This window comes from Puntigrus tetrazona, chromosome 14 (assembly GCF_018831695.1).
Source record: "Puntigrus tetrazona isolate hp1 chromosome 14, ASM1883169v1, whole genome shotgun sequence".
In the NCBI taxonomy this organism is placed as follows: Eukaryota; Metazoa; Chordata; class Actinopteri; order Cypriniformes; family Cyprinidae; genus Puntigrus; species Puntigrus tetrazona.
In genome coordinates this window covers 19,356,955-19,371,136 of record NC_056712.1, presented here as the reverse complement: position 1 = coordinate 19,371,136, position 14,182 = coordinate 19,356,955, and the positions used below count along the sequence as shown (strand labels likewise).

Here is a 14,182-nt window from a genome sequence, read left to right as displayed (position 1 = left end):
ACAAACAAAAAAAACATATCTCTGTTACACGTATGTTTATTATGGAAAGGCCAATATGAAAAATGTAAATAAAAAAGACAGAAAAATACAGCCTTTACATTTAATACCAAATACAAACCGACATGATATACCAAAAACAAATACAAAACGATACAGTACTCACGATAATTCAATATGGTTAGTCAACAATAATAGATATCGGTTATAATCACATACAAAATTCTGCTACGAAAGATAACCCGCCTCATGAGAGTGTTTTTGTAGATTAGAAATGAAAAAAAAAAAAAAAAATAAATCCATGAGAATTAAAATAAAAGTACAGCACCGTCTTCTGGTTTCTGAATCTGGACCTTGGCACAATTACTTCCTGAAAGAACAACTTACAAGAAATAATTCTATACGACGAAGATAAACGAGAGATACGCTTCTTGTACGAATGAATATTTAAATCCGTCACATCCGCAAAGGATTAAGCCGTATGTTTGCTATACGTAAACAAATTTATCTTGAGTGAATAATAAAGACACACACACACACACACACACACAAAAAAAAATTTGGCAATGCATAAACAGGTGCTTGATCATCTGAACCGCCGGCCCTAACATCGAGGAATGTGGAAATACTGCTCATAATGCATGAAGCTCATAAGATCCGTGTGAAACCGTTCCTTTCCAACACTACTTGTGATGTGTGTAACAGTCATAGTGAAATAAAAGCCCAGAACAATGGCTAGGTTAGGGCCGCTTCTCTCTCCGCCTCTCCGTCTTTCTCTCTGAATGAGTTTGTAACGGACGGCGAGGGCTTCTTCTCGTTAATCACTCCAGCGCGGGGTTTTGGCTCTGATAAATGGAGGCCTTGTCCTTCAGAAGAGCCAGACACAGATGGCAGCTCCAGCTTCCTGTGAACCAGATTAAAGACAAATATGAATCGGTTAAAAACGCACAGCTGTAACTACCACGGATGATCGATCAGGATTAAAGGGCATCCAAAATAAAGGTTTTGGTTTACATAATGTGTGTGTATATATAAAAAATACACACACATGCAGGTATATATATATATATATATATATATATATATATATATATATATATATATAATATTTATGTGTGTATTAAATATATATATATATATATATATATATATATATACATATATATATATATATATATAAATTATATATGTGTGTAATTACATGCAAATCTGTATATACATTTATATAATTATTACATATATAAACAAATCTTTTTTTTAAAATGCATGTGTATTTACACATGCATAAATGTACACAGCACACACACACTTTGAATGCAATTAATAGTTTGACAGGACTACTATCAACTTAAATAGCAATAAACGCATAAACCTGTGCGCTCATTTGTGTCAAAGGTGTGGCTTCATAAAGATCATTTAAATATGCAGGCACGTGCATGACATTTGATTGCTTTCTAAAGCTTTCCGGCTTTATTGTTTCCGCTCCGTTCCTCGTGCAATGCTACTGCACAGCACACAAGTCCACAGCGCGACGTGCAACACTTCCTTTAGCCTTTCAAAGACTTATCAAATTCTCATGCTGTTATTTTAACCAAATACTGGATTCCGTTTTTTTTCTTCTATAAGCTCGTTTTCTTTCGATTAACACAGAACAGGCCTCACTGTTGTGAGCTCATGCATGTCTGCTTTTTTCATGAACACGATCCACAATAATGTTTTTTTTTTACTCATAAACTGAGGTGCATGAGCTCAGAACAGTGAGCCAGCTGATAATATTCAATCCAAGATTTAGTGATAATAGAAATGCAATTTTTATACCAAACACCGTATTAGAGTGTCAAAAAAGAAAAGAAAAAAGAAGCTCGTCATTGCACATACATGCATATTAACTTTAATTAAAATGTTGATGTTAAAAGCAAAATTTTATTCTCTCATTATGCATATTAATTCACGTGCAAGATTTACTACAGCTTTGTGGATCTCAGGGATATAGTACTAAAATAAATCTCAGTAGTGCTTGTTTTAACTCATGAAATTAAATATGTGATTTCCATGTTCATGTTCATATGCAAACCTACTTGTATGCGTTTTAAATGTTGTTTTTGTCAAATTCTCAGGTGTCGATAGACTACATTTACGTTTCTTAATTGCAAGGTTTTGCGAATCGAGAATCGAAAAATCCACTGTTCAATAAATCGATTCAAAACTAGGACTGCAGCTGTTTTACTTTGTCATCTAAATAAAGCCATATGTGATTAGAACCACTTTCGCTCTCTTTGTTTTGTTGTCGGTTTCATTCAGTGGTCCTGCGTCGCTCACGACTCTCAAGACATTGTACATTATTTAAATTTCCTTTCGGAGACCTTAAAGCTTACAAAAGGGTATCGGGTAGTGACTGCGAGATAAAGTGAACACGTTCTGCCAACCTAGAAAGAAAGAAAAAGAATAGAGCAACGGTGGATGCATCTACTCCAGACACCGGAATCAGAAACGAATCGGCTTTCCTGAAAACGTCTCTCTTTTTGAAGGAAAAGCGGCGTGAGTCTGAACGATGATAAAAGCAAAAGCCCTCACCTTCTGGAGGGTCTGACATGGGAGGGCTGAGGCAGTACATGTGGTATCCTCGGTCACAGTCATCACAGAAGAGGAGCTGGTCCTGCCCGGGAACATTTCAACACATTAAAAGCTGGTTGTGTGAAGGGAAGCAGGAGTTACGTAATCGGGTTACTTTTCTCAAGTAACTAGTAAAGCAATAGGGTGTAGTAATTCATCGTGTAGTATTAAAATGCACCCTCTGTTTCAAAACCCGAGCTCGGAGTGTGCGTTAAATTTCAAAAGGATTAAAAAAGCCCATAATTTATTTAATATATAATAAAAAAAAATATATATATATATATATATATATATATATATATATATATATATATATATATATATATATATATATATATATATTTATATATATATATATATATATATATATATATATATATATATATATATAAAATAAATTCTATATAATAAAAAATATATATATAATAAAAAATATCATAAATAAATATATATATATATAATAATAAAAATATATATATATAATAATAAAAAATATATATATATATAAAAATTTTATTATATATTAATAATAAGAATAATAATATAAAATTGTATATAAATTATGAGGCGCTGTGATATCGAATCACTGACATGAGAATCATGACATTAGTTTTACAAGAAATTTTACAATTTACAAGAAACTATCCCACTTATTTTTCCGAATAAGTTTTCCCGTTTACGGACTGGCAGCTTTCCAGCAATTCTGACTTTTTTCCCCTCGATTGTTAAGAGAAAAGCTTGCAATTGGCAATTATAATTTTGAGCGGAAAAAGACATGTTTTCAGAATTGCTTCATATCTTGCAATTCTGAGAAAAAGTGTCAGAATTTTGGGATTTTTAATTCAGTGGCTGAAACCGGCTTCTGTATGTGTGTGTATTTTTATAAACATAAATATACACCGTATACACACGGATTATGTGAACAAAAACTTATGTTATCGCGATTAATCGTTTGACCTGATGACCTCCGAGGATCCAATCCAACCACAGAAGCCAAAATTACTTTACATAAAACCTTTGGCCTTTATTCTCCAGCATCCTATTCTTCAGCAGCGAATCCGAACGCTTTGTTTTAGCTGCTCCCTCTACTGTACAGACGTGATTTTATTTGGCCAAAAATACACATTTTTTTATTTAAAACCGACGTAACATAATACATTATTTTTAGTGTAACGCAACACTTTAATGCATTACACTAACGCTCGAGCGAGGCTTAAGCCTAGTCCCACAATGCAATATAAATCTGAGCCGTTTCAATTGAAAGAAACTTGCTTTAACGGATCTTAAAACCTTGTTTTGTCCCAAGGCGCACACCCGTATAGTTTTGGCGTTCCTAATCGGACCACCGCTTTAACCCAAGCCGGTGAAAGTAACGCCTCGGCACGTTTGACTCACGTCGTTCTCAGACGTGCCACACACGTTGCAGCACTTGCACTCGATGCACTGCCAGCGGTAGGTCTTCACAGCGGCCATCATCACGGCGGTGAACTGCAGGCACGAAGGATGTCCTGAGGAGGAGAGAGAAAAAGGCCACGTGTGAATTACGCGCATCTCAGCGCGGCGAGCTCGCGGCGCGTCTCCGTGTCGCACCTGAACGTCCGCAGTCAGAGCAGGACACCAGTTCTTCAGACTGGCCCGTTTTCTGGTTCATGTTGGAGTCGCCCAGGCAGAAGTCGCAATAGTCGTTGGGCAGCGCCAGGCCGTTCGGTCCTTTCTTAGGGGCTGCAATAAAGCAGAGGATCAGTCCGTTAATCTTCTGACGGGGCAGGGATGCCGAAATATTTGTAATGCCATATACGATATCCTTAAGAAACAAGGATATCCGACTCTTAAATGCCGTATAAAGGGCTCGTTAAATCAGGCGATACGCGTGGCGTGACTCACTCTTGGGTTCCTCGTGCGGCGCAGGCGTGTGCATCTCGGGCTCGTCCTTGTCTTCTCCCTCCTCGTCGGCCAGGTGAGAGTGAGTGTAGTGGTAACTCAAACCTGGTCGGTTTTTGTAGCGTTTTCCACAGACTGAGAAAACGGAAGGGTTTACAGTCAAAGCGGGAGATGCGATTGCTCTCACTGCGCGCCACATACTGAGAAATATTATTACGATTTAAAAAATAACCGCTTTATACATGAATGCAAAACGCAATTTATTCCCGTGACGCACGGCTGATTTTTTTTTAGCATCGTTGCTCCGATTTTCAGTGCTTATTAAGATTTCTTCTTGCTAAAACACGACATTTTTTAGGACTCTTTAATGATTAAATTAACAGTAACGAAGCGCAGTTAACCATAACGTAAAACAATACAGTTTAACAATGTTGCCTAAAATCGATTCCAGCTGCTATGAAGTGATTTCAGCAAACAAAAGCGACGAGTCTCAACTCACTGTCACAAGCATAAGGTTTGTCTCGATCTTCCTGGGCGGCGGCAGCAGCTTCCATTTTCTTCTTTCCGTTTCCAACTCCTCGACCCTGGCATTAAAACGAATGGCATTTTCATAAATTTCTACTCCTCCAGGCCATAGCACGGCCAAGCCCACCGGGGGACGATAAATGCTTAAAGGGATGATTCAATGAGAAATAATACACAAACAAAGACCTTACAGGTTTGGAGTAATTAATGAGTTTCCCGTCTCTCTTCAATACTTCATCAGCATTCGATTAATCAAGCAGACCAGGCGTGTTACCTTAGACTTTCCTTTTCCTCGTCTTTTCGGGGTCTCCTCCTCAAAATCCTCATCGTCCAGATCATCCAAGTAGTCTTCGGGCTCGAGGATTCTCTGAGAACGACAGGAAACGATCAGGCGATGCATTCGTTCGGGAGAAGGCATCCTGACAAGCCCGTACCTTCCTGATGCGCGTGGAGCTGCTGTGGCCGCTGGCCGCATTGGACCCGGTGATCTCAGCCAGGCCGCTTTCTTCCTCGGGCGGTCTGAGCTCCGTGGGCGCTCTTTTATCCAGCGGCTCTCCTTTCAGCAACGCTTCCAGACTGCTCCCGTCCAACGGGCCCAGCACGTCTTTCTTCAGGTTCAGTTCCAGCTCAGCTTTGAAGAGAGGCAGCTTTAAATCATCCGGGTTTCGCATTTGCGATCTAATTTTGAATGCATTTTAAATATGCATATTCATTACCCTATTAAGGTCTAATAAAAATAATGCTTTGGGTTCTGGACAACAAAACTTACTTTCAAAAAGTCACCTTAAAGCTTATAAAAATAGGCTTTCCATTGATGCATGCTTTGTTAGGATAGGACAGTATTTGTCAGAGATGTAAAAACCTGAAATCCGAGGGTGAAAAAATACCTAAATATTGAGAAAATTGTCTTCAAAGATGTGCAAATTAAGTCTTTAGCCATGCATATTACTAAAAGTTGTTATACATTTAGGGTTAGAAATATCTTCATGAAACATACTTAATATGTTAATGATTTTCGGCGTAAAAGAAAAAGTTAATTTTTGATTGGCTATTGCTATAAATACTGTGCATATCCATACGGCTACCCACATTTTGTGCTCCATGGTCTGTTTTATGTCGAGTATCACATTTGATACACCAGCCTTTTATGGCTCATATATCGAAATGTAGAAGAATATGGAGATAATAACATAACATCGCACAGAATCATTTTTATCTTGTAACATTTAAGTCAATGAATAAATGCACCGCTTGCATAAAATGCATAGAAATATCAGTTTTCAATTTGTACCACATTTAAAATGTTTTAGTAGGATGATATGTTTATAATAATAAAAAAAAAACGCAATACAATAAAGTCACGTTTGAGAGATAAACAGTGATACGATGGCGCTCACATTTCAACCAGATTTTTCTAAAAAAGTTGCATCGATCCAGTAAGTGTTAAGCTAAAAAAATATTACTAATGATAAGACGGTTACTATATAAAAGAAAAGTCGTGTAGATTAAATTAAGCGTCATGTTAAGGCTTTTGTAAGAGATACCAGCTTTGAGAGGAGGAAAAACCAGAGCAGGGTCTTCTGGCGGGTGAGCTCTTCTCTTCTTCCTCCAGCGCCGAGCAGGATACGAGTACAGCTGTCCCGGCGCGGTACCTTAAACGGAAACCGCGCGTTAACACCAGTAGGACGGACTGAGAAGGGAACGAGCGTATCGGGCCGATGCCGAACCTGCGCTCCTGTGTCTCTTCTCCATCCAAATGTAGCAGTTGCTTTGAGCGACTCCGGTCTGAGAGTCCAGGAAGGGCATGAGGATGCTCCTCTCGGCACACAGCCGGGCGTTGTAACTGTGACACTGCTCCAGAGCATCTTTATAGTACTGTTCTCCAAGCCTTGAGTCCCCAACACACACACACACAACATCAAATACAAGTTACTTACATTTGCCGTTAGTAAGCACATTGACTATCGAGCAGTTAAATAATAGTCTTGGGGAAATAGCTATAGTAAAATATCTTTTACTAATACATTCGGTGGACCTCAATGTGCTGATGTGTGACCCTGGAGAACAAAACCAGCCATTAATAGCACGGGTATATATGTAGAAATAGCGATAATACATTGCAAGGGTCATTTTATTTTTTTTTTAATGCCAAAAATCATTAGGACAAGGGAAGATCATGTTCCACGTATTCCTATAATGAATACATCCACACTTAAGTTTTGTTTAGTGATATGCGTTGCTAAGGACTTCATCTGGACAACTTTAAAGGCGATTTTCTTAAAACGTAGACTTTTTTTACACCCTCAGACTTTTCCAATAGTTGCATCTCGGCCCAGCGTTATCCTGACAAACCACACATCGGTGGAAAGGTTATTTGTTCAGCTTTTAGGTGTATGAATCTCGATTGGAAACACGTCGACCGTTTTGACTGGTTTTGTGGTCCGGGGTCACGTACGCAAACAATGGAAATCAATGGAGGTGTACTATTGCTAGCATCTATATAAAAAAGATTAACTAAAAAAAACTAAAGACGTGTTAAAAATACTGATAATAAATAAGTTAGACAAGAAAACGCAACAACAAGGAGAAAGAGCTAGGGACTGGTTAGTTCGGCTGATTTTAAATGAACACACATGGCTTTATGTAGCGCTTTGATGTCAGAAAACGATGAATGAACGAGGTGCAGATTTTCGTTATTAGCTGACCAAACACCACTTAAACGCTCCAGCCGTGCCGTTGGCAATAAACCCGTCCCGAATGAGCCACACCCCGAGAACACCACACGCGCGGTCGTTCAAAGAGTTTAAAAACTACGTGTACTCACACTTTAACGATATTCTCCACGGCAGTCGCCATTGTTTTGCTGTAGTGGGCTGTTGTTGTCTTCACTGCGCATGCGCACTGGCTGTCCTTTTTGAACGAACGCTACGTTCTCCTTTTCGATGAAGAAAATGTTTGCTCGGTAATAAAGGCGATCCGGAAAACTGTACAAAACACGCGACCCTTGAGCACAATACCCAATCATAAGAGTTTTTTTAAAGTGAGCTTTCTATTGATGGAAACCGGAACGGTTTGTCGTACGGTTTGTTAAGATAAAAATCTTGAATCTGAGGGCGCTATCTAAATAGTGAGAAAATCGTCCTTAAAGTTGTCCAAATTCGGTTCTTAGCGATGCATGGTACTTATTAAGTAAAGATCGTGTTCCGTAAAGCTTTTTGTAAATTTCCTACCTTAAATATATTAAAACTTGATAGCTTAAAGATTTTGGCGTAAAAGAAAAATGTATATATTATAGTTAAACCAGTACAACGCATTATTGGCTTTGAATGTGACTGGTTTTAACGTCCAGGGGCAAATATATTACTGAAATAAACGACTGTAGTAAAATAATCAAACAGCTAAAATCAAGGGTTGCCAGTTATTTATAACAAATCCACCGCCATGTAAAAATACATAATTACTTGTTCGGCTAAAATTATCGACCAGTGCGTGGTCTTGCATTAACCCCCATCTTCTCTAGTTAGTTATTATTATTTTTTTTAATTACTTTTTCATATTCTTGATATTAGCCAATTTGAGTAAAAAAATGCTTCTAATGCATTCCAGTATGTCTTTAATCCCTGTCCAGTTAATCACATTTCCATCGCATCTTTTACTAATATCATCAGTTAAATTTCCTATTTTTTTGCAAAACACAACATGTTCTTCATTCTTGGGTATCTGGCACTGATCACAAAGTCCTGTTGACACAAAAAAAAACCCCCAAACAACAGCAACTCCCACTTGAAAAAAAGAAAATTAATTTATAGTAAATACTATAGTGTTTTGAACTATACTGTATATATTATAGTAGCTACAACACATCGTTAATGAATGCCACAGCATATAAACTGGAATAAATAATAATAGTTTTTACTACATTAAACTGTAGTGTATTATAATACGCCCTATTATACACTATTGGGTGAAGTAATTTGTTTATATTAATAAAGTTGTTATTACCACAGTCAGCAACTAATTAACAATAAATAAATAAATAAATAAATAAAACACTGCAGTGTTTACTATAAATTACTATAATTTAAAGTATCTCAATACCGCGGGAAAACCGTGGACTTGGCAACACTGCACCCGTTGATCTCACACTGCGGTGGGCGTGGTTCCGTTTACATGACATCATCCGTCCGCACCGCCGCCGCCATTTATATTTCTCCGCCATTTTACATCAACCCAGCAGAGATTAGGTTGCGAAAATGACGGCCCAAATGGAAAACCAACTGTGCAAGCTGTTCGTCGGCGGCCTCAACGTGCAGACCACCGACGACGGGCTGCGAAATCATTTCGAGCAATACGGCACGCTCACGGACTGCGTGGTGGTGCAGAACCAGCAGCTAAAGCGCTCGCGTTGCTTCGGTTTCGTGACCTATTCGAGTCCCGAGGAGGCGGACTCGGCCATGGCGGCGCGACCGCACGTCCTGGACGGCAACAACGTCGAGCTGAAGCGGGCCGTGGCCCGGGAAGACGCTGGCAAACCCGAGGCCCTCGCGAAGGTGAAGAAGATCTTCATCGGCGGGCTTAAAGACGATATCGAGGAGGATCACCTCCGCGACTGCTTCTCCCAGTTCGGTGCGGTGGAGAAGGCGGAGGTGATCACGGACAAAGAGACCGGCAAGAAGCGAGGCTTCGGCTTCGTGTATTTCGAGGACAACGACTCGGCCGACAAAGCCGTGGTGCTCAAGTACCACGTTATTAACGGGCACAAAGTGGAGGTGAAGAAAGCCCTCACCAAGCAGGAGATGCAGGCCGCTGGGAGCCGGGGCGGTCGCGGCGGCCGCGGGAGGGGGATGGGGAGACCGCAGAACGGCTACGGCGGGCGCGGCAGCGGATACGGCAACTACGGCGGCGGCGGAGGCGGCTACGGAGGCAACGACGGCTACGGCGGAGGCTACGGAGGCGGATACGGTGGCGGGTATGGGGGAGGCTACGGGGACCAAATGGAGGGCTACGGCGGTGGTAACGGCTACAATGACTTTGGCAGCGGCTATGGCCAGCAGTCCTCTGGCTATGGCCCAATGAAAGGTAATTACTCGGGCAGAAGCAACGCTCCTTACTCCCGAGGAGGCGGTGGTGGTGGCGGTGGTTACGGCAGGGGGGGTTACGGAGGCTCGTATTAGCCGGGAGCCTAACGTTAGGTCGCAAATTAAGAGCAGCTCCTTCCCCAGCCCACATCACAGTTTTGACCACACGTTATCTTCAGATAAGTAGCCAGAGTGGGCCACCTTAACGTGGCGTGGCGTTGACTGAAACACTCGAGCCTCCATTCAGGAGCTCACGACTTTTATCCAGCCTAGCAGATCATAGGTAGGGCTCACCTGTCCGACTTTACTCGACATCTCACAGCTGTTACTGCTACTACCACACATCCTTTTGCTCTTTCCCTGAAGCACTAGGGAGTTTTTCTTTTTTTTTTCTGCAAGACGTAGGACTACTACTCTGGATCTCTACTTTATTATAAGACTGGCCAGTGGTGTCCGGGGCAGGCTACCTGTTTGGGAAACTGTTACTCACGTTTTTTTTTGTGCTTTGGGATTAAGTTAAGAGTAGTGTTTTTGCTTGTTAATTAGCGTAGGCATGTGTTTTCCTCCTTTTAGTATGTGTATTGTATTTTTATTGTGTCTTTTCTTTTCAGTACACTTACAGGGCTGCAAAACAATTAATTGCATGCAAAAATAAGGTTTGTTTACATGCTTACTATATATATATATATATATATATATATATATATATATATATATATATATATATATATATATATATATATATATATATATATAATAATACTCACGTGTATGTATGGATAAAGAAATAGGAAATGTTTATATTAAGGAAAACTTAAAGTACACCATACAAATATTTTGCAAAATATATATACACGCGTGTATCTATATATTCGTAATTAATATGCATATGTAAGCAAACTTTTTATTTTGAGCGCGATTTAATTCTTTCGCAGCCCTGCTTTTAAATCCGATTGAGAGCCAATCGCGGCGAACCCCTGCAGAGATTTAAAAATCCATTGGCTGGCAGCAGGCGAGATTAGCATATCGCCTGAAGGAAAAATCCCATTCGCGTTCGCAAAAGTCGAGAGCTACCGTGAGCCACGGGGTTAATTCGACGTTACGTACGTTTATTGAGCATTGCTTTCGTCTCATTTCGCAAATACGCGATTAACCGCGATTCTTCCGAACATCTTAAAGCATTTCAGCAGCCGCCATGATTTTTTTTTGTATATATACACACTTGCTTATTTTACGGTAAACCATTTTGTTTCTGTACACGCACTCAAGGCCTTTAAAAAACAGTCAGAATTGCATTACTTCATTATTTGTATTTATTTTTTGCTTTAAGTCAAACGCCGTGGCGTTCATTGAGTCAATTATAACTCTTTGCTTTTCGAAAATGAATGGGAAAAATTACGAGGCAGCTGTGGATGGGCATTGTTGAACTCGACTCGCTGCACAGTCTGCCGCCAACCAATGAAAGACTGAACTTGTCCTCAATTAGGCTCGACGGCAACTAGAAGCTAGCATGAACGTCTTGGCATAAACAGAAATTCCTTTGGCGTCTCAAAAACGTAGCAAGTTAAAGAACTAGTTTCAGGCTCCCTAAAACGGCCCTCAACGTCCATTAATATAGTGACTAACTTGTGTCTCCTCCCACTTAGTGTCATTTGTTAAATAGTTCAAGCACATTATGAAAATATTGTCATTGGTGTTACAGCGAACCTTTTTCGTCGGGACCCTGAAGACCGATTTGAGTTGTTTTTCTACCGTTTAATCACTTAGTAAAGGACTTAAATGCTCTTGTCTCATTGTATTACTGCTTCAACGGAATAACCTATTGAATATTGTTTATTTCAGATACAACTGAACTGTATGTATTTCTGTTAATAAAAGTCATTATTCCGTAGCCATTATGGTTTATGGCCAGCTGAGATTTATTGGGTCGCATATGAGGCCCGTGTAGCGATTTTTGTCTTTTCAATCTAGATAAGACTAAAAGCGGAGGCCAACCTTTGCCTTTATTGGGCATCGGCGCTAGTGCTCCACATTAATGACATTTCTTTGCATCAGACGTGTGGGGATGTCAATATTTTCCCAACCATATGTTGTCTTTATTCTCAAAATATGTTTAGAGCTTTGTTCCAATACTTTTAGTGATCAAATAAGACGGATCTATACCTTAGCTGTGTCCACTACTACGTCATTGGATTCTCCAGGGCTACTCCAGAGATGTAGAAACCCAGCTGAAAATCCGTAGGATAAACGCACCAGGTTTCCAGGTTTGTAGAAATGCTTTATACACCAGACATTACATCGGGTGTGTCTTTTTAACATACTTTGGATCCACCTGGAACGAAATCAGGTATTTGTGAGTCGTCAACGTAAAGCGTGCATGCAACTTTATTTCAGCATTTCCTAAATTCTAGCTGTTGAATAGCGTTAACTGGCGGCGACCATGTAACATAGAGGAAAAGTGGAAAGTAGAACATGCTCTTGTAGTTCTATGTGTGTGCCGCTGTGGTGATTGTGGTCTATGTAGTTATGTCTTAATCCAATATTTTAGCCGATTTCCAGTTTAAGGTCAAACCGGAGAACGGAGCTTATAGTTCCTGTATACTTGATGCATTAGTTCCAGATATTAATGACATCAAATGCAAAGGAGATCAGCATTTATTAAGCAAGGTTTGTGCTTTCAGTTATTTACTTTACATCTTATCAATCCCCCTCCCCTCCTCATCTCGGTGTTTTGCTCGTGTGTTGTCCTACATTTCTGGCAGTCTAAGAGGGCAGTGGATTTTTTTTTTTTTTTTTTTGTTGATAACTTGAGCGAGACTAGCGAAGATGCAACTGTACAACCTCTCGGCATTGGCCTTTTCAAAAAGTGCTGCCATTTTTTTTTTTTTTTTCAAAGCGCACCTTCTGCATAGACCCTTCTTAAAGGCACAGTGTGTAAATCCGAAGGGGTTGTGTAGCTAGGCATGTTTCAGGACGCCCGCTCGTCGACCCCGACGCTCACGTGCATCTGCGTCTGTCTTCTTTTTCCACAGAGAGAATGCAATGGATGGGTTTTAATAAAATCTCACTTCTAAGCGCGGCCGCTTGATGAGCCTCCCCCCCGCGGCTGTGAATCCAGTTGGTCTGAAAGACGGAAGAAAGGACTCTGTAGAGTTTGGTAAGGAGGTTTTTTTTGACCCTTTTGGATTTTCGCACCAATTGCTATCTTTACAGACTTTCTTTGATTTTCTGCTTTGCAGAGTTTGCATATGAATGCATGCGCCAGATTCCCGTGGACCCCTGCGAGGCAAGATGCTCATGGTAAGATTTTACACAAGTTGGGTGTATATCTATATATATATAAATAAAGTAGACTTGAGACTTCTGACATAGGTATAATGCAAACAATCATATTGCAATAATCCTTTCAATTCTTATATATATAAGCCATGATAAAGAGTGTTTTGTTTGTGATTTTGAAAAAATAATTACATTTATTCAAAGTCCATTTATGGTATACTAGTTGCTTGTCGATTATCCATTGTTTTAATTTAGTTTAACATTGTTATACCATGCTTTTTACTTTATAGAATAAACTGATCCGATTTTTATAGTTTTGAAAAGCAATATGTTTTTCAGTTAGTTTTCATATTTTTATCTAACACACGACGTTCAGCTGCTTCAAACAAAGGTATAACATGCCACTTAAAACCATAATTTCATAAATTGTGATGGCCACATTTAATCTATTAATCGCAATTCCTGTTTCAAGGGGAGAATCGACAATCACGATTAAGCTTACCATGGTTTGTCAAGTCTCTTTTTGTGGGCTGAGATTTTATAAAGTCATGAGGGCGATCACTGCGACAAATTTCTACCTGGCGTCTGTTGTGTTCACTAAGCTGCAAAATGCATCTTCTGTTTATTTTTTACAGGCCTGGTGCCAAGATGATACCACGATAATGCTGCTTGGAGGGCGACTGCTTACGGTTCCTTTTGACTGGAGTTAAATGGCGAAATGCACTTGGAAAATAATGTCTGATGAATTTAATAATAATAAATATAAAAAAAAAAACACCTGTATTTGAGTCCGTTTTTTTTTGTTTGAA

At 39.6% G+C, this 14,182-nt stretch overlaps 2 protein-coding genes across 4 annotated transcripts; one reads left to right on the top strand and one right to left on the bottom strand.

The window, feature by feature from the left end:
• Window positions 1–20: 20 nt before the first annotated feature.
• dpf2l (D4, zinc and double PHD fingers family 2, like) lies at window positions 21–8,312 on the bottom strand. Its single transcript, XM_043257647.1, has 11 exons — window positions 7,841–8,312; window positions 6,744–6,904; window positions 6,561–6,668; window positions 5,451–5,647; window positions 5,291–5,383; window positions 4,991–5,075; window positions 4,495–4,626; window positions 4,201–4,332; window positions 4,006–4,118; window positions 2,572–2,653; window positions 21–901 (listed from the first exon to the last, which is right to left on the bottom strand). Exons 1-11 carry the CDS (start codon window positions 7,870–7,872, stop codon window positions 819–821), a joined length of 1,218 nt encoding a protein of 405 aa, XP_043113582.1. The 5' UTR covers window positions 7,873–8,312; the 3' UTR covers window positions 21–818.
• Window positions 8,313–9,206: 894 nt separating this feature from the next.
• hnrnpa0a (heterogeneous nuclear ribonucleoprotein A0a) lies at window positions 9,207–14,136 on the top strand. 3 transcript variants are annotated; one of them, XM_043257650.1, is made up of 4 exons: window positions 9,207–10,095; window positions 13,127–13,251; window positions 13,334–13,394; window positions 14,009–14,136. In XM_043257650.1, the coding sequence occupies exons 1-2, from the start codon at window positions 9,270–9,272 to the stop codon at window positions 13,180–13,182; spliced, it is 882 nt and encodes a 293-aa protein (XP_043113585.1). In that variant the 5' UTR covers window positions 9,207–9,269; the 3' UTR covers window positions 13,183–13,251; window positions 13,334–13,394; window positions 14,009–14,136. The 3 variants fall into 3 exon arrangements, with proteins under 3 accessions (XP_043113585.1, XP_043113584.1, XP_043113583.1); XM_043257649.1 differs by having other exon boundaries at window positions 9,209–12,761; XM_043257648.1 differs by having other exon boundaries at window positions 9,209–13,251.
• The last annotated feature ends 46 nt before the right edge of the window (window positions 14,137–14,182 follow it).